The 19,177-nt window shown below is 44.5% G+C and overlaps 1 protein-coding gene across 1 annotated transcript; it reads right to left on the bottom strand.

Annotated features, from left to right (window-relative positions):
- Positions 1–1,305: 1,305 nt before the first annotated feature.
- LOC123449080 (putative serine/threonine-protein kinase) lies at positions 1,306–5,119 on the bottom strand. The gene is made up of 7 exons (XM_045126166.1): positions 4,837–5,119; positions 4,490–4,643; positions 3,462–3,586; positions 3,121–3,331; positions 2,799–3,036; positions 2,351–2,501; positions 1,306–2,171 (listed from the first exon to the last, which is right to left on the bottom strand). Exons 2-7 carry the CDS (start codon positions 4,578–4,580, stop codon positions 1,803–1,805), a joined length of 1,185 nt encoding a protein of 394 aa, XP_044982101.1. The 5' UTR covers positions 4,581–4,643; positions 4,837–5,119; the 3' UTR covers positions 1,306–1,802.
- Between the last annotated feature and the right edge of the window lie 14,058 nt (positions 5,120–19,177).

A 19,177-nucleotide genomic window follows, 5' to 3' on the forward strand; every position in this document is an offset into this window, starting at 1 on the left:
TTATAGTTGAATCTTATTTTTAGGATCTAACCAGCAATGCATTAATGCAAATGGCTTAACCATCTACAGATATTTTTGACAGAAATTTAATATGACAGTAGCCTATTTAACATTGATCAACAGCAAAGAAAATACACATTCACGCCATTCTTCGGGGCGGCGCCGACGCCATCGAGAAGCAAGTGTGCCCCCTCCCCCTGGGGGCCGCGGCCCAGAAGGCAGCGGCCCAGACGGCAGCGGCGCAATTCCCCCGCCCCCGGGGCGTTGCGCCCCCCGCATCGGACCCAGACGCGGCGGCGTCGTCGGCGACACAGATGGGGCGGCGGCGGCGGCCCCGACGTAATGGCGGCTAGATCCGGATCCTCTCCTCTCATCCCTCTCTCCGCATAGACGTACCTCGGCTCGGGATGTTCTGGTGTGCCGCGACGACGACCTCGCAACGGCGTCTTCCTCGTCTCTAGAGCAAGTGAGTTGGCGGGAGAGGGAGCGACAGAGTTGGCGGGAGGGAGGAATCGTGGCTTCGGTTGCGCTTTGGATGACGCATCCACATCGTCCAGGCCTGGACATCATCGAGGCTAATTTGAAGGATGTGTATGTTTGCATCTCTAGTTAGACGAGTTGTTGGACGACAGTTTTTCGGCCTGGTCATCTAAAACGCGTATACACTTTCATTTAGACGTGTTGTTGAAGATACTAGCCCTCATCCAAAGGAATTTCAATGGGAAAACACAAGGATCGTGTTCTTAAAGGATTTCTCACTTTAGCTGCATTTGATTCAATGGAATTTGACAGTGCAGTTTCTTCTTAAGAATCAAAAATAGTTCTGAAGCATTCTAAATTGGTAATACATCCCACTACCTCTTTTTTAGAATTCTAGGATCCAAACATTTTGTGTTCTTGGCTTACACGTGTTCCTACTATATTTTGTGTTAGAAAGCTAGGAATCGAACAAGCTACTGCTTACAATCCTCTGTAGGGTGTAGTTATGTTGGTATATGTCACGTATATTTTCAGCTGAGTAGCACATTCATAATTCATTCTACTTGCATCGAATTCAAACATATGCATTGGATTCATATATTGACATTTGAAATACTGTAGTTTATCAAGAGGTACAGGTTGGCAATGTCAAAAACATTTGGTGTTGACAATATACCTTTGTTGTCTTGGTATTGTCATCTTTATAATTTCCTGCTTAGTAACTCAGTTTGGAACAGAAGAGTTCCTTGTTTTTCCGACCCATGCAACTGTCATCCAAAAATCATGTGAAATCCTTTGGCTTCAAATGGTCTCCTCTAGGTGATGTCCAGCAAAAAATTATATACCGTAACATCCCACCAAGAACGAGTACAATGTATAAATGGTCTGCAAAACTAACCATAATTTCTACACATATGTTCACTCTACATGAAGAGAAGTAAACTTACGACATTAAAATTGTGACTATTCAGTGACTAGGGTTATACGGGAGCTGTTCAGTCTGTTCCTTGCTGCATCTTTCTCATATCCTGCCCTCTGTTGGGAAGCTCCGAAGACATAATGTTCGCACAATGCCTACACCAAGCACTAAAGAATAACGTGTGTTAACCTTTGAAAAAGTGAAGTGCACATTCTGTACAGCAGCAAATCGCAGCTACTCCCCTCAGCATCATGTCTACCTCCTGAATCAGGGCTTCAAGTACATTATGTGCAATTTTCCGTTTCACAAAAAACATTGTCGGCACTCGACGCAGCAAAACCTCATGGCAGTGTGTAGCCATCTGATGAAGGTGGCAAACAAGTTTGCAAGTTGGTCCACCACATCACCTAGGTGAAACCTCGGTTGTGCTAAAATTACAGCTGTTCATGTCTCTGGTCTGTGTGGTGCAGGACCCAGCCGCGTTGGCTCTGGTACTCTGACTCGAGGACGTGTCCAGAGCCAAATCCCCCAAACTGCCCATTTTACGACGGGGTTCTTTCAGCACACCCGGCGGGACGGCGTTCTCAAGATCAATTTCTGTTTCATTAGCTAGCATATGGACCACCTGCTTCATGGATGGCCTCTGCTGTGCTGTTGCTTGGGTACACAGAAGTGCCACCTTGATGAAACGAAGTACTTGCTCCTCTGGGTATTCTTCCACGTCCGGATCTACAATTTCCAAAAGCCTCCCTTCTTCTCGCAGCTTCCATGTCTGCAGTTCAGTCCAAGTCAATTATGAAAAAAAAGGATCACCATCACCAATATGTGATGCGAGTCTACCATGGGGAAATGTAGGGCTCTTTGTGCGCAGATTTATGATGCTGCAGCTATCAAGAGTTCATACAAGCATGCGAATAACATCCTATGGAGAAAGGAGATGCGATGAATTACCCATTCCACAAGGACATGCATATCTTCCCCCCAAGTCGATTTGCTGCTGCTTTCACCACTTATAACTTCAAGAAGCAGCACCCCAAAACTATATATGTCTGCTTTCTTGGTTAACTGTCCCAATAATGCATACTCTGGAGCCAAGTAACCCCTGTAGGAGAGATCATATCAGCAAAGTCAACAGAAGTTTCTCGTTACCAAAAAAAGCAAAATACAACTAATAGTCTTGACAGCATCGCAACAGTCAGTTGGTTCAACTCGGAGAAAAGTAACTGAAGACAGCTGATGATGCTCAAAAAAAAATGAAGACAGCTGATTGAAATATTTTTGCTTTCATTGTTAAAAGTAAGTACAGCACGATATTTGTTCCGGAGAAAATCTACATAAATACACATAACTCACACTGTAAAAGGAAGTAAATACACCAAAAGATTTAGAGAGGACTGACATTGTTCCCGCAACACGCGTGCTAATGTGAGTGATGGCATCAGGGAAAAGCTTGGCCAGTCCAAAATCTCCAATTTTAGGAACCAGCGTCTTATCAAGTAAGATGTTGCTAGCCTTGATATCACGGTGGACTATGCGTGGTTGTGCTTCCTCGTGAAGAAATGCAAGACCAGAAGCAGTTCCAGTACAAATGGCAGCTCTTGTTTGCCAGTTCAAAGGGATACATCTACTCTTCGGTCCTGATCACAAGGTAATGCACAGGATTATGGAAGTTAATATATAGGTCAGACTTTGTGCAAGTAAAATTTCCGTCTTAAGCTTACCAAGCAAAGCATTTGACAAACTGTTCTTCTCTGCATATTCATACACCAATAATCTGTTATTCCCTTCGACACAGCAACCAATGAGCTTTACAAGGTTGGGGTGCCTGACATTTGATATGACATCGATCTCTGTCAAGAACTCGTTAGTTCCTTGCTTTGATTCAGCTGAAAGCCTTTTAATTGCAACTTGGGTGCCATCTTTCAGGTCTCCCTAAGTGAAGGAGAACCACTGTTATTCATTCTTCCAAAGGAGAACATTGGCAGTAAAGTATGACTAATGAGCAGTGATAACATATACAACATATAAAGTAAGAAGGCAGCAATACGATCCAATGATTCACCTTATAAACTGGTCCAAAACCCCCACGGCCAATGCAGTTCGTCGTGTGAAAATTCCGTGTGGCAGATTTCAACTCTTTTAGGGAGAAGACTTGTATATTTCGCCCGGATCTTGATAATACATGGCCTGGACTTTTTTTCAGAGTTGATATCATCATTGGCAGTTAAAAAGGAAAAGGCCGAGCAAAAATGCACTGAAACATGATACTACTAGTAAACGTTATGGTTGAGGATTTGTGGGCACCATGGTTATAAGCAAGATCCTCTCAGTAGATGATTAAACATACCAAAACCTCCACTTACTAGTTCAAGAAACACAAAGAGAAAATTTTATCTTTCATAGTATTGATTATGAACTATGATATCGCCAGATGTGTTTGTCATGATATAGTTTCTGATTGGATCACACAACCTCTACTGTAGGAAACGGTTCATTTAAGCCTGAGTTGCAGATGACACAGGTAGCACGAAACAAATGCAGAACACAAAAGGCTGGTTCAGTCTGGTGTATTGTCTTGCGTGAACTTGCGATTATACTCATAAAGCATTTATTGTGCTGCAAATGTTTCGGTATTTTGGGCCTAGCCTTTTGTCTTCAAGAGAACATCATACCAATAGCACTATCATATGTATGAAAAGCAGACAAACATCTAGATTTTTTCCTATTACAAAACATTAAGGTACACCAGTTTGCTGTTAGAATTCATAGTGTTCTGTGGTTTGTATTAATGGAAGTCTCTGTGCTTCAGTCTGTTAAAAGGGGATTGCTGAAATTGACTTTTATCAAGGCACTAACTAGGGAAGGAACCCTAAATTTCTCATCACTGAGTCCCTCTGTAACACTTGAATGGTTGAAACAATTAGTAAGGAGATACTACCATAAAGTGGTTGGGGACAACATGCTAAGCAGGACAGCTTTGCAGCAAATCCCCCACTCTTTTCATGTCAAACAGCACAAGCAAGCTCTTAAAATGCGAAGCAGGATTATGAATTAGTCATTAGCACACGAATGGAACCAAATGAAACGTACCAGAACGAGGAGACGCCGCCGTGGCCGCTAGACCATTTTGACCTGGCCCCGACTTGGAGCCGCCCCACAGGCAGCTGGCGGAGCTCCCCATGCGCCGAATCCCGTGGCCTCCCCGAGACCTTTATCCGAAGCCAGTTCTTATCTGCGCCCGGAGCTGCGCAGGGGACGAAATTGACCATCTCAGCACGATTAAGTAACCAACACACACACACAGAGACGAAGTTACTCCACTGGATCGCGGCAGTCCACGAAGGGGAGCTCAAACCCTAGCTTGTAAATTTACACGGGAACACAAACCAGCCAGATTTCTGGCAGCCCTGAAAGCTAGAAGGGATAGTAGCACCAACCTGGTCAAGGAGCAAACGATGCCCTGGTAGCTGCGGCGGAAGCAGATAGCTGAAGCTGCCGGTGGTTCCCGGCCGGGCGAACCAGCCAAATGTTTTGCGGCGCCGCCGCCACCGACGCCTCGTGGTGGTGTGGTCGACGAGCCGAGGAGGTAGGCGGGGGAGAGGAGAGGAGAGCAGGCGGAAGTTTTACCGGGTCTCGGCTGTGGCGGAGCGCGTCGCTTTTGTTCGTTTTGGGGGGCAGCGACGATCGAGGGTGGTCCGACGAACGCACTGACCGGTTGACCATGTGACCCGCCTCCAGCGAGTCCACGTTTCTCTGGGTCACGCCTCGGCCCAACCCAACCCAACCCAACCCAACCCGGCGGCATGAGAATTCCGTCCGTCGTGGGGCTGCCTGCCTGCGCGCTCGGGCACGCGCATGCGGTGGGTGGCCGCCGCTGACGGGTCTGCCGCCCCGCGTACATACGCGGCTTCGTTTGTTCGTTCGTTCGTGGCACCGCGTCTTCCGTCCTCCGTACAAAAGTTTGCTCGGCACCACACGCGGGATAGGGGTCGTGATCGTAAAATGATGATTGTGGTGGTTATCAGCCGTTTTGCAGACAAGTATATGTTCAAACATTATGTCAGGAAGCAACTCTTGCTCTAGATTGACTTTTCTTTTCCATGCAGTAAATTAACAGCTGCTGCTCGTCTTCAAAGGTGTGGTCTTCTAGATGCCCTACTGAAAGTCACCCCAAGAAATATCCCGCAGCAGGAATTGTTGACAAGCCTCCTCAGATAGCATCTCCAACGGATGATGATGCAAAATACGGCACTTAAATACAGTATTATAGCATCTTCAACATATGATGTATAATAGCGCAGATGCCAAAAAAACGAAAAATTGGACAGCCCTAATTTTTTTACCCCAAACGCAACAAGTTTGCCGTAACCTGTTGAAAACAAATCTTGCAGCGCAACCGTCCAACCGCCACGTTGAAACTCCTCGTACGCGTGCACAACTCCGTTTCCCTCCCACCTGCGACTGCCAGCGGCCACCAGCCATTGAAATGCCACGGACGTTACGTCTGAGGTGACTGTCGACCTCATCGTTCTCGTGGCCTCTGCAGCCGCGCTTGCAACACCTCCTTCGATGGTGTAACAAGCCCGGAACCCATGCTTGAGAAGATTCTCTTTTATTCATTGTTGGCGTGTGATTTTTTTGTTTGTCGCACTTATCATCGTATCATGTGCATCATCTACATATCATCGACACTCCGTTGCCGTCTTTTTTTCAAAACTTGCATCCGTTATTAGTTGTCGGTTCTTTTCGTTTTTATCATTGACCGTTCCAAGACCAAACACACACGCACGCGCCTACGGCATCGCTAAAACATTATTTTAAAAATGTGTATAATTTTTTGAATTGGGTTAAAAGTTGATGTGCGGTCTTATTATCGTGTAGGTAGCGTGGACGCGCGCACGCGGCCGCCAGCTTTTGGCGCTACGCGCTGGAGCGTAGGGAGGGAGCCTCGTACAGGAAGTCAAAACTCGTTGCACTTCGATTTTCTGTTTTGGTTATCGGTTTAATACCGAACCGACCGATTTAAATTCGGTTATTAAACATAAAAACGATTTCAATTGTTACAGTATAAAAAATCGAATATTCGGCTTATTCGGTTTCGGTGTCGGTTTGATATTCGGTTGGTCGGTTTTTATGCCCACCACTAGCTGCCAATGTCTATGCCGGCCTCGGCTCGCTCCGGGCCGAGGCCCAGCTGCATCGCCTCCACTGGCTCGCCCGCTTAAGCCGGCGTGGTGAGCGCCCTGATGACGAGTTGATGGATATGCTTCTCACCCCTCGTTGGTTACCCCAAGTGGAAGGTGGAGATGTAGTCAGCAGCCGATTTCCCTTACACGGGGACTGTAAGGTTTATCGAACCAGGAGGACTCCGAGGATCAACAAGTAGGCATCCGCTGCTCTGACGCTAGTAGAAGACGTGGACCTGCACACACAACAAATAACTTTGCTTCCAACGAGTTCAGAGAGGTTGTCAATCTCTCCGGCCTTGTAGTTTGCAAAGGATCAAAACACAAGCGGGAATAGCGATAGTGATTGCAATGGAAAAGTAAATAAAAACAGTAAATGATGGAGGTGTAAACAATGGTGGTAATGTGGACCAAAGTCACATGATGTTCACTAGTGATGTCTCTCTCCCAAAAGACGATAAACAACTATGCTGGATAAACAAACTACAGCTGGGCAATTGGCAGAATTATAAACGCATCGCAATGCTAATCATGCTACTAGAAAGTTTGAGGCTCAAAAGTAATAGGCAGTACGCCAAGACAAGTAGACCGTTTATCCATCAGCATCTACTCTCTAATCATCCACCTTGAGATATCTATCCAGAACATCTCGCTCGTATTAAGTTGTGAGCCCCACCCAAAGTGTAAACTCGAAGCAACGGACAACTGCATTAACGAACTTTGCGTAAGGTAAACAATCCTTGCAACCATGGTCACAAGCACCGTTGTTTTCTCCCTGGTGGAAACAACACATCCCATAGTCTCATGTTTACATCACTCAAGCTAGACATCAGGGGGCATGAACCCACAATCATGCATAACGCTCCCTCTTGGAGTTACAATCTACTACTCGGCCAAAGCAATAAAAAGCAACGGAGAACATGCATGAATTACTCAAGAACATGGTTTAAAGGAGAACCAAATATATAACTCATCACAATCTGAACATAATCTCATAATCCATCGGATCTCAGCAAACTCAGCATAGCAACAGTAGGTAAATTACATAGATGCATTGATCATGTAGGGCAGCTCACAAGGGCTAAGCATTGAAGCACAAGATTGGAGAGAAGACATCACATAGCTACTGGTCGTGGACTCATGGTCCAAGGAGGACTAATTACGGCACGTCCGGGAAGCGTCCATGGTGGTGGAGAAGCTCTCGGAGGTCAATCCTCCCTCCGGCAGGGTGTCGGGAAGAGGTCTTCTGGCACTCCCAATCTCGGAAGCGCTGTGGTGGCAGAACAATGGAGAAATTCACGATTCTGGATTTGTCCTCAGGGTTTTACGTCCGAGGGGTAAATATAGGCCAAAGGAGGGCGCCAGGGGGTGGACCCTCCACCCAGGCGGCCTCGTGGCGCTTCCGTCACGCTGATTTTTATATATTTTCTTGGGATTTTTGGGGCTCTGAAAATTGGGGTAAAGTCCGTGCAATTAAAAGACATCAGCAGACAGAAACTGGCACTGGGTGCACTGAGTTAGTAGGTTAATCCAAATATGTGTAAAAAGGTATGAAAGTGTAGCAAAATATATAACAATGCCACCCAAAATAGCATGGAACAAATAGAAATTATAGATACATTTGGGACGTATCAACATCCCCATGCTTAATTCCTGCTCGTCCTCGAGTAGGTAAATGATAACACAAATAATTTCTGTGGTGACATGCTAACACACATATAAGAACTTCAAAAAAAGCAAGTAAGATATGCAATTCAAGTCAAGACAATAACAAGCAAGAGTCTATATTTAGTATTGAAAATAGCAAAGTAAGAACATAAAGATGCAAGAGCTCTAGCTGTCCGTGACTCGAATGTCTCCAAATGGTGTTTGTGTGCAAGAAGTGGGAGATGGGTTTAGAGCATAAAAAATATTATATAGTTTAATTGAGAACTCAATCTACTAAAACTTCACACTTGGTCTCCTTTGGAATCTTATTTTGACTCATCCCCAAACCACTAGTCAGGCACAAGTCAAAATGATCCTCTCCCTTTCGACTTTGAGCACTCATGCAATGGATGAGCGCAAGCAAGATATGTTGGCACTTAGGATGGCAAAGAGAATAATTATGGGGAAGGAAGACAAAAAAGGTGTGAAAGGCTCACATCAATGAGGACAACCATAGGCGAGAGGAAGTCAAGTGATAGATATGATGTGAGGAGTAGGGATTGCCATGCAACGGATGCACATATGAGCTAAGGTAAGCTCTCCAATGGAACTAGTGGGGGTGCATCCAACTTGCTTGCTCATGAAGACCTAGAGCTCTTTTGAGGAGGATCATCATTGGAATATACAAGCCAAGTTCTATAGAGTAAGGGTCCCCGCATGGTTATGCATGAATGATATTCTGTGTGGAGTACAAATATAACAATGGAGTACAAGTGTGGATCTTTCAAAAGGAATAGTAGTGTTGCCCCCTTATCTCTCTTTTTTCTCTTTTTTTATTTTTTTGTGGCCTCTTTGGCTCTTTCTGTTCATCTCTCATCTGTCCTCTTTGGGATCTTTTCATGTGTCCTCTTTTCGGATCTTTTAATTTGTCCTCTTTGGGATCTTTTCCTCACTTAAGGGCAACACTCTATGTTTTACAAGAATAAAAAAAATCACACTTTATAAGAAGTACTCAACATAAAGACAAATGAAAAATATCATGATGTATGCAAATGTATGCCTCTTCCAGTGTAGCATGATATGCAATGAAACTAGCGCGTCATGTAGCAATAATAAGGGCAAGGCCCAACTAGCATGCGACTCCTCGATCAAGCAAAAGCATGTATGACATGAAGATTAAGTCATGAGATGGTGGATGTTGCATGGCAATGTATCTCGGAAAGGCTATGGAAATGCCTTAATAGGTAGGTATGGTGACTGTTTTGAGGAAGGATATAATGAGGCTTATGATGACACAGCGTATCATGCCAAGGGTTTTGGATGCACCGGTGAAGTTTGCACCAACTCTCAAGATGAGAAAGGGCAATGCATGGTACCGAAGAGGCTAGCAAAATATGGATGGTGGAAGTGCCAACAATCGAATACTCACATTAGTCCGAAAAACTCATGCACTTATTATCGGTAACTCACGAGATTCACAAAGAGACAAGTACCCCGAGGAGGAGTGTTTGGGGGTTTGGTTATCCTTGCGCGTCCTCGACCCATGATAACGTGAGGGTACTCTATATATTCCAACCCCTCCAGAGGTTAGCGATCCATCTAGTAGCTAGAGTTCTCAACTAATTTTTTTGTAGTTTTTGAAAATACACACGGATTTTCCAAAATATGACACCAATAGTCCGAACATTACTCAAATCAATACCTCAAAACTATGGCAAGTTACTACTATACTTAAATAGCAACCTCAGTTACCTACTTATGCAAGACACACAACTCAGTGCAACAAGCCAACTCTCTAAACAAGATAAGCATGATAACTCAAGAGAGTTCCAAAATCAACCTAAATAAAATCTCTTAAAAAGATAAAGCATGAAAACTAACAGCTAAGCATGACAACATCTATGAAAAGATAAAGAACACACAAAAAAGATAAGCATGAAAACCTATGTTGTGTTCTAGGGTGGAGTGGAGCGTGTTTATCTCACAAACAAAGAAGGCTAGGGTCCAACTTGTTATGAACATCAAGAAAAACTAAAACAAACTAAAAAGTAAAGAGTGGGACGCTCCAAGCATAGCACATAACATATGAAGTGATAAAAATATAGCATGGAGAAGGGCAAACTAATGATTGTTGATGGAGAAGGGGATGCACGGTGGGCATCCCCAAGCTTAGACGCTTGAGTCTCCTTGAATATTTCTTGGGGGTGCATGGGGCATCCCCAAGCTTGAGGGCTTGACACTCCTGAATCTTCTTTCATCATCTTCCATCGCATACTTGAAAACTCCCTTCATACAAAACTCATCATAAGCTGATTAGAATGGTTAGTGCCCATAATAATAGAATTTATTCTCTGCTGGAAATAAATATTTTCATGAAGAGCTACTGTTTCTCAAGATTGCCAAAAGGTTTTTGCAAAGAAAAAGTGTTGAGGCATAATTTATGCCTAAGTAATTTTGGTGATTGATGACAGTACCGTACAGGACTAATCGTGTGTGTCAAGGTTTCAGGCAACACTCGTCAACGGCACAAGACGACACGACTCCTCTCTTCTGGAACGGAAGCACGGCGCCCTCCTAGATTCTCTTTATTTGAGTCATAGGAAAGGCGTACTATTAAGAGGGGATCCGTAGTGGAAAGGTTTGGGTGGAATCTATCTTTGCACACGCACACCTCTCTTTCTCCCTTTCCTTTATCTTTGGAGCGGCCCTCGCCGTTTTGTTCTTAGCTTCTCAGCAAAATGGTCCCCAGCGGTAGTACCGCTGGTCCCAGCGGTAGTACCGCTGGACTGCCAGCGGTAGTACCGCTGCAGCCAGCGGTAGTACCGCCCCTGGTCAGTGGTAGTACCGCTGGCCAGCGGTAGTACCACCCCGGGTCAGCGGTAGTACCGCTCCAGGTGCCCTGTTCCACCTACCTAGCGGTAGTTCGTGGACGGACCCTTTTGCGAAGACTTTCTCGGCGGTAGTAGTGCTTTTGCACTACCAAGGGCCAGGGTAGTACCGCTGGTGCCAGCGGTAGTACCGCTGGAAGCCCCAGCGGTAGTACCGCCAGGCAGCGGTAGTACCGCTCCTTCCCAGCGGTAGTACCGCTGGATCTCGGGCAGAGAGTGGGAAAACGGTCTGAATTTTCCCCCCACTATATAAAGAGTTCTTCTAGCTGAGGAACCCTATCTCTTACCTCTCTATGCTCCATTGTTGCTCCACAAGCTTAAAAGTGCCCGATCTCTCTCCCTAGCCAATCAAACTTGTTGATTCTTTAGGGATTGGTTGAGAAGGCCTAGATCCACACTTTCACCAAGAGAAAAGTTGATTCCCCCACCAATCCCTTGCGGATCTTGTTACTCTTGGGTGTTTGAGCATCCTAGACGGTTGAGGTCACCTCGAAGCCATATTCCATTGTGGTGAAGCTTCGTGGTCTTGTTGGGAGCCTCCAAGCTTTGTGTGGAGTTGCCCCAACCTTGTTTGTAAAGGTTCGGTCGCCGCCTTCAAGGGCACCTATAGTGGAATCACGGTACCTTGCATCGTGCGAGGACGTGAGGAGAATACGGTGGCCTTAGTGGCTTTTTGGGGAGCATTGTGCCTCCACACCGCTCCAACGGAGACGTACTTCCTGTCAAAGGGAAGGAACTTCACATCCTCGTCTCCATCGGTTCCACTTGTGGTTATTTCTATCCTTTACTTTGTATTTGCTTTAGCATTGTGACTTTATCTCAGTCGGCTTAATAGCTCTCGTGGTTAGATTCTATCGGGTCATCTCTTTGTCATATTATCTGTGTACCCACATAGTGTTTACCTTAACTTGCTAAGATTAATTAAAAAGTGGTCGTTGTCTATTCACCCCCCCCTCTAGCCAACCATATCGATCCTTTCAATTGGTATCAGAGCCACGTCTCTTTATTAAGGGCTTAACCACCCGAAGAGTATGGAAGGCGAAGAGGAAGTGAACCATGGGCAACCCGAGGGCATGGACTTGACTTCGGTCACAAGGGACGACTTGAATACGGCTATGGCAGCCCTCAAGACGTCCTTGACGAGCGAAGTCAAAACCATGCTTAAGGAATTAATTGATGGTCTTAAAAGTTCACCCGAACCGCTTTAGTGGTTAAACCCACCATTTCCGATTCGGAGGCCAACTCCTCTAAGGAAGCGGCTAAAGGTATGCAACCTGCTTCACCTCACGGAAAGGATGGGTCTGGAACACATGCCTCTGTTCCACCTCCCATGACTTATGGAGGACCCGTTCTCACACCTCGTCTTAATCCTGTTGGTCCTCCTCCTAAACTTGTGAAAGGTGACTTTGCTAACTGGGTATTTTCTATTAAGTCTCATTTGAATCACAGCTCAACAAACTTGTGGAGAATTATCGAGCAAGGATATTACCCCCATGACCCAAGCAACCTCACTCCAAGAGAAGATGCAGACAATCAATATAATCACTCTGCGCTGTTTATCCTTCAGTCTGTTGTGCCACCTGAAGATCTTCCCCACTTACGTCCCTTCACATTGGCCAAGGATTGTTGGGAGCATATTATGGTGTTGTATAAGGGAAGCTCAAGTATCCAACGATCCAACTATGAAGTGATACTTGATCAGGCCGATGAGTTTGTGATGAAGGAAGAAGAGGACCCTCGTGATCTCTATCGGAGGGTGACTGCTATTGCTGTGGCACTAAAGGATCATGGAAGTAAGGATGTGGATGACACTTGGGTCAAACGCAAGTTTCTCAAAGCCATCATGCCTTTCAACAAAGCCATGTCATCTGTCATTCGTCAGCGGCCAGACTTTCACTCTTTGTCTTCCAGTGAAGTGTTGGATGAGTTCATTGCAATGTCAATCATGAACGAAACAGCCGACAATGCACTTGCTCGTGTCCGATCAAAAACCACTTCACCCAAACTTGCGTTGAAAGCAAGAGTAATGCTTGAAGAAGAAGAAGAAGATGAGGAAGAGGAGAGCTGCCCGGAAGACACAAAGTATGCCTATCATGAGCACATGGCTCTTGCATCAAGGCAATTCTGGGGAAATAAAAGGAACTCAAGACCAACCTTCAACAAGAACAACTCAAGTGGTTTCAAACCCAAACAATGAGTAAGGACATGTTATAACTGTGGCAACGTGAGTCACTTCGTGGCAGAATGTCCCTATGAGAAGAGAGAAGACAATGGAGGCAAGCTCATTCGCAAAGACAAAACCAAATCATTTCCAATCAAGAACAACTTTGTGAAGAAACCTCACCCAAAAGGAATGGTGGCCCTGGAGGAGTATCCTTCTGATGATGATGATGATGATGATGATGATACAGTGGCAACGGCAACTGTTGCTATAGCCACTACCCCTTCCCAGAAGGTGTCTCTCTTCAACGCCCCCAACGAGAACCACATCACCAAGTGCCTCATGGCAAAAGGTACCAATCAGGTAACTTCTATCATTAAGACCAACATTACTTCTGCTCCTTCATTGTTAAATTGTGTAGAAGATAGTGATGTTGGAGAACTTAATGAGCATGATCTTGATAAGTTTCTATGCACTATTAAGGGAGAAACCAAGAAGCATTTTGTTGCTCTCTTGGAACAACTGGGTGAGGCCACTGACCTCACTGAGTCTCATGAGGAGACCATCTCCGAGCTTCATGGACATAGCCGTGACTATGCCGATGAAATTGCCGAATTATCTAGCACTCTAGAAGAGGAGCGCACTCTTCGTTTGGCTCTTGAGGAGTCATATAACGATGACTGCGCTAAAATGCAAAAGAAACTAGATCATGATGTTGTTCTTACTCGCATGCTTAAATCCGAAAAGTATGCTCTTGAGGTTGGACGTGACAGACTCAAAGAAGAGTTTGACATACTTGACAAGGCCCACAAAGCCTTGAAAGGTGTTCATTTCTCTGTGAAAGAGTCTCATGATCAACTCCAAGCAAAACTTACCAAAGAGATCTCTACTTGTCCTCCCTTTGTGTTAATTGATAATACTTGTGCAACTAACCCCTGTTGTGAGCATGTTCATCTTGTGGAGGAAAATGCCAAGTTAAAGGAGAAACTTGAGAAGGGCCTTGTGTCATGCAGACAAGGTGAGAAGAGTCTGAACGATCTCTTAAGCACTCAAAAGAGTGTCGTAGGAAAGGAAGGACTTGGACTTACCTCCAAGTCAAAAGCTAAAAGGAAGAACAAGCACAAACGATCTCTCACCCTCATGGACATCTTTGTCAAGGAGGGTGAGGGGACTCAGAAGGTGAACAGGAACAAGGTGGACTATGGGAACCCCAAGAAGGGCAAAATCGCTCCTACTAACACAGCCGGCAAACTTAATTCCTCTTATGTGTTATGTTGTGCTAGTGACGGGCATGTTTATGCCAGATTTGTTGGTTCCTACGATGAAGATATTGAATGGGCTATCTGGGTTCCTCAGACCCTTGTCTCTAACATGAAAGGACCCATTAAAAAATGGGTACCTAAAACCAAGCCTTGATCTATTGCAGGAGTTTGCTTCCGGTGGGGTGTCATGGTTGCTCGATAGTGGAGCAACAAATCATATGACCGGAAGCAAGGACTTAGTGGTGGATGTGCACCCTTCTCCATCTATGCCCACCCATGTCCAATTCGCCGATGCATCCTCGTCAAAGGTATTGGGATTTGGTAAGGTGGTCGTCTCTCAAGATTTGTCTATTGAGAAGGTCATGCTTGTTGAGTCTCTTGCCTACAATTTACTTTCCGTTCGTCAACTTGCAATCATGGGTTTTTCCACTTTCTTTAATATTGACTCTGTGGTCCTCCTAAGGAGCAAGACTCTTAAAGTAGCCTATGTTGGACATGTCGAAAATGGTCTCTATGTGGTAAACTTTTCGAAACGACCCACTAAGACTGCGACATGTTTAATGGCTAAAGTTGACGTGGGCTGGCTTTGGCATCGCCGTTTAGCTCATGTCAATATGAGATCTTTGCAAAGTCTTCTGACAGGGGACCATGTTCGTGGACTAACAAATGTGAGCTTTGTTAAAGATCGTGTTTGCAGTGCTTGCATTGAAGGAAAGATTCATGAAACTGCTCATCGTCCAACGACTCTTATCTACACTAAGAGGCCATTGGAACTTCTCCACATGGATCTGTTTGGTCCCCCAACATTTGATAGTCTTGGAGGCAGAAAGTATTGCTTAGTGATTGTTGACGATTACTCAAGATATACCTGGGTATATTTCTTCAAAAGGAAGAGTGAAACTCAACAAACAGTCATCAACTTTGCTAATGAAGCGCAACGTCAACATGGAGCAAAGATCTTGATGATTAGGAGTGACAACGGCACCGAGTTCAAGAACTACACTCTAGATGAGTTTCTAGGTGATGAGGGAATAAAGCACCAATACTCTGCACCATATACCCCTCAGCAAAACGGCGTGGCAGAAAGGAAGAACCGGACCTTGATAGATGCTGCGAGAACAATGATGGCAGAATTCAAATCTCCATACAACTTCTGGGCAGAGGCCATCAACACAGCATGTCATGCGTCCAATCGGCTCTACATTCGCAAAGGCTTGAACAAGACTCCGTATGAGATTCTAACTGGAAACAAACCCAATCTCAAGTACTTCCGGGTATTCGGTTGTAAGTGTTTCATTCTTATAAAGGGAGCTAGGCTAGCTAAATTTGATTCTAGAGCACATGAGGGTATCTTTGTTGGTTATGCTACAAACTCTCATGCTTACCGTGTCCTCAACAAGTCCACCGGACTAATTGAGGAGACGTGTAACGTAGAGTTTGACGAAAATAATGGCTCCCAAGTGGAGCAAAGTGGTCTTTGTGATATAGGTGATGAAATTCCTCCCGAAGCCATAAGAAGAATGGGGATTGGTCAAATACTCCCCATTGAGGAACCCCTTGTGGCAGAAGGAGAAGGACAATGCTCTACTCAAGTGGAGCCATCACCCCCACAAGCCCCACACGCTTCCGATGAACAAAGAGAAGACTCTCAACAAGTTGATCAAGATCTCGGTCAAGATCAATTGCCAAACAACGATGATATGCCCACTCAAGCACTACCCCAAGACCCTGAACCAGCACGAGATCAAGATCAAGAGCAACCACTAATACAAGATCAAACCAGTGAACTTGCTCAAGTCGAAGGACAAGATGATCAGGAGACTGTCTCACAATTCCCGTCTGGAGCTCCAACAACCAGCTCAAGACGCAAGGGCAAACAAGTGAAACAAGGCGACGCTCCCCCGTCATCTAATGAAGAACTCTTGGAGCGTCGAGCAGCCAAGAATGCGAACAAGCTGAGAGTCAAGTCACACCTTATGAAGAATGTCCTTGGCAGCTTAAAAAGGGGAGTATCTACTCGTCAACAGCTTTGGAATTTTTGTGAGCATCACGCGTTTGTCTCGTATTGTGAACCTCAACAGGTACAGGAAGCGCTCGATGATGAGGATTGGCTTATGGCCATGCACGAAGAACTTAACAACTTCGAGCTAGGCATGATGCAAAAAGATCAAGTTGTATCAATTGAACCATTACAAAGATCATCAAAAAGCTCTTCAATAGTACAACTAATCTTAAGAGGACTCTCAAAGAGAGGCTTAGTGGCAACACTTCTAGGAACAAAAGCAAAGGTAGTAAGACCAATTGGAATTTCATTTCTAATTCTATTTAAGAGAGGTATCTCTTGCAAGGTCTTCACAGTTTCAACACCCTTAGCAATAGGTATACTCGTTTTGGGTTGAGGAACCTTGGGTACGTGAACGAACTTAGGTCCCTTCCTTGCGGGGGTTTCTACCTTTTTAGTCTTGATGGAGGATAGAGTAGTTCCTAAAGTTTCAATAATATCCTCGATCTTATCAATCCTAGAAAGATCCACATCATGGGATTTAAGGGTCTCCAAAGTTTTGTAAATTTTATGCATGGAGCTACCAAGTCTATTTAAGTTCCCTTGAATCCTATGATCTACTTCATTTATTTTACTCACGCTTGGCATCTTTAACTCTATATTCTCAAGTTTACTCATAATGTGAACTAAAGTGATATCATCTTTGTGTCCACAATAGGTGGGATTCCAACAAGATTTTCCATAACGTTAAGAGCCTCCCAAATGGGAGCTTCCAAGAAATTCCCACCTATTGCTGTGTCTAGAACAAACCTATTCTAAGAAGTAATACCAACATAAAATTTCTAAGAAAAATAGTCGTGGATTGTTTCTTAGTGGCTCTATCTTGAGAATCTTTAATTCTATACCAAGCATCTTTCAAACTTTCTCCAACCCTTTGTTTGAAGGTAAGAATCTCTGCTTCGGGTGCAACACCAAAGGCAAAGGACTTAGACATACTGACTAAGCAAAGAAAAGTAACTACTCCCTTTTTTATAGTTTTTGGTATAAGACTCTAAAGCAAAAACTAGAAAGCAAACTAACAAGACTAAAACACAAAGGTAAATGTCACTAGGGCCCGAGTGCCATGATTTCAGATCTGAACCTAGTATGTTGTCGCCAATATATGTGTGTTCTTGATCCTATCTTGCAAGTTGTAGTCACCTACTATGTGTTATGACCCGGCAACCCCGGAGTGACAATAGCCAGAACCACTCCCGTAGAGGACCATAGTATGAGGAGTTCATGTATTCACCAAGTGTTAATGTGTTGGTCCGGTTCTTTATTAAAAGGAGAACCTTAATATCCTGTAGTTTCCATTAGGACCCCGCAGCCACGGGAGGGATGGACAATAAATGTCATGCAAGTTGTTTTCCCTAAGCACGTATGACTACATACAGAATACATGCCTACATTACATTGACGAACTGGAGCTAGTTGCATATCTCTCCGTGTTATAACTGTTGCATGATGAATAACATCCAACATAATCATCCATCACCGATCCAATGCCTACGAGTCTTTTCCTACTGGTCCTTACTACGTTACTTTGCTGCTACTGCTGTCACTACTATCACTGTTGCTACTGTTACTCTGTTGCTACTGCTGTCACTTTGCTGCTACTGGTTACTGTTGCTACTATTGCTATCATACTACCTTGCTACTGATACTTTGTTGCAGATACAAAATCTTTCAGGCGTGGTTGAATTGACAACTCAACTTGTAATACTTGAGAACATTCTTTGGCTTCCCCTTGTGTCGAATCAATAAATTTGGGTTGAATACTCTACCCTCAAAAATTGTTGCGATCCCCTATACTTGTGGGTTATCAAGACTATTTTCTGGCGCCGTTGCCGGGGAAGCTTAGCTCTATGCTCTGAGTCACTTGGGATTTACGTCTGCTGGTCACTATGAGGAATCTGAAAGATCCAAGAACTAAAGTCTTGCCCTCAACTACGAGGACAAGTAAGGAGCTGCCATCTAGCTCTGCACTTGATTCACCTTTAGTTATGAGTAAGTTTGCGACACCACCTCCTGCTAGAAATCTTGATATGTCTCCTGTGCTTGATGATGCTACTTCTGATGTCCATGATGCTTGTGATGATGTTATGCTTGATACTGCTTTGCCACTAGGTGCATTCCTTGATGCACAAATTGCTAGAGTTGCTGCTAAATGTGATGATACTTCTGAAACTGCTCATACTATTGAAGTAGAACCTGCTATTTTGCCTGTTAGAACTAGCTCTCCTAGATATGAATTACCTGATATGCCTGAGGGTTATGTTATGGAGGGAGATATAGCTAAGGACTTTCTTGCTTGTAAGGATAGCTATGATGTTGAGAAATTACTGCTCAAGTGGAAAGAAAAATCTCTGGACGCTAGGATGAAATACGACCCAAAGTTTGCTACTTCGCCTATCTTTGTGACCGATAAGGATTATGAATTCTTTGTCGACCCTGAGTTAATCACTCTAGTCGAATCTGATCCTTTTCACGGTTATGAGTCTGAAACGGTTGTAGCCCATCTTACCAAAATTGCACGATATAGCCACCCTATTCACGAGTGAGGAAAAGATCTACCACTACTATATCCTCA

Source organism: Hordeum vulgare, chromosome 4H (assembly GCF_904849725.1).
Source record: "Hordeum vulgare subsp. vulgare chromosome 4H, MorexV3_pseudomolecules_assembly, whole genome shotgun sequence".
In the NCBI taxonomy this organism is placed as follows: domain Eukaryota; kingdom Viridiplantae; phylum Streptophyta; class Magnoliopsida; order Poales; family Poaceae; genus Hordeum; species Hordeum vulgare.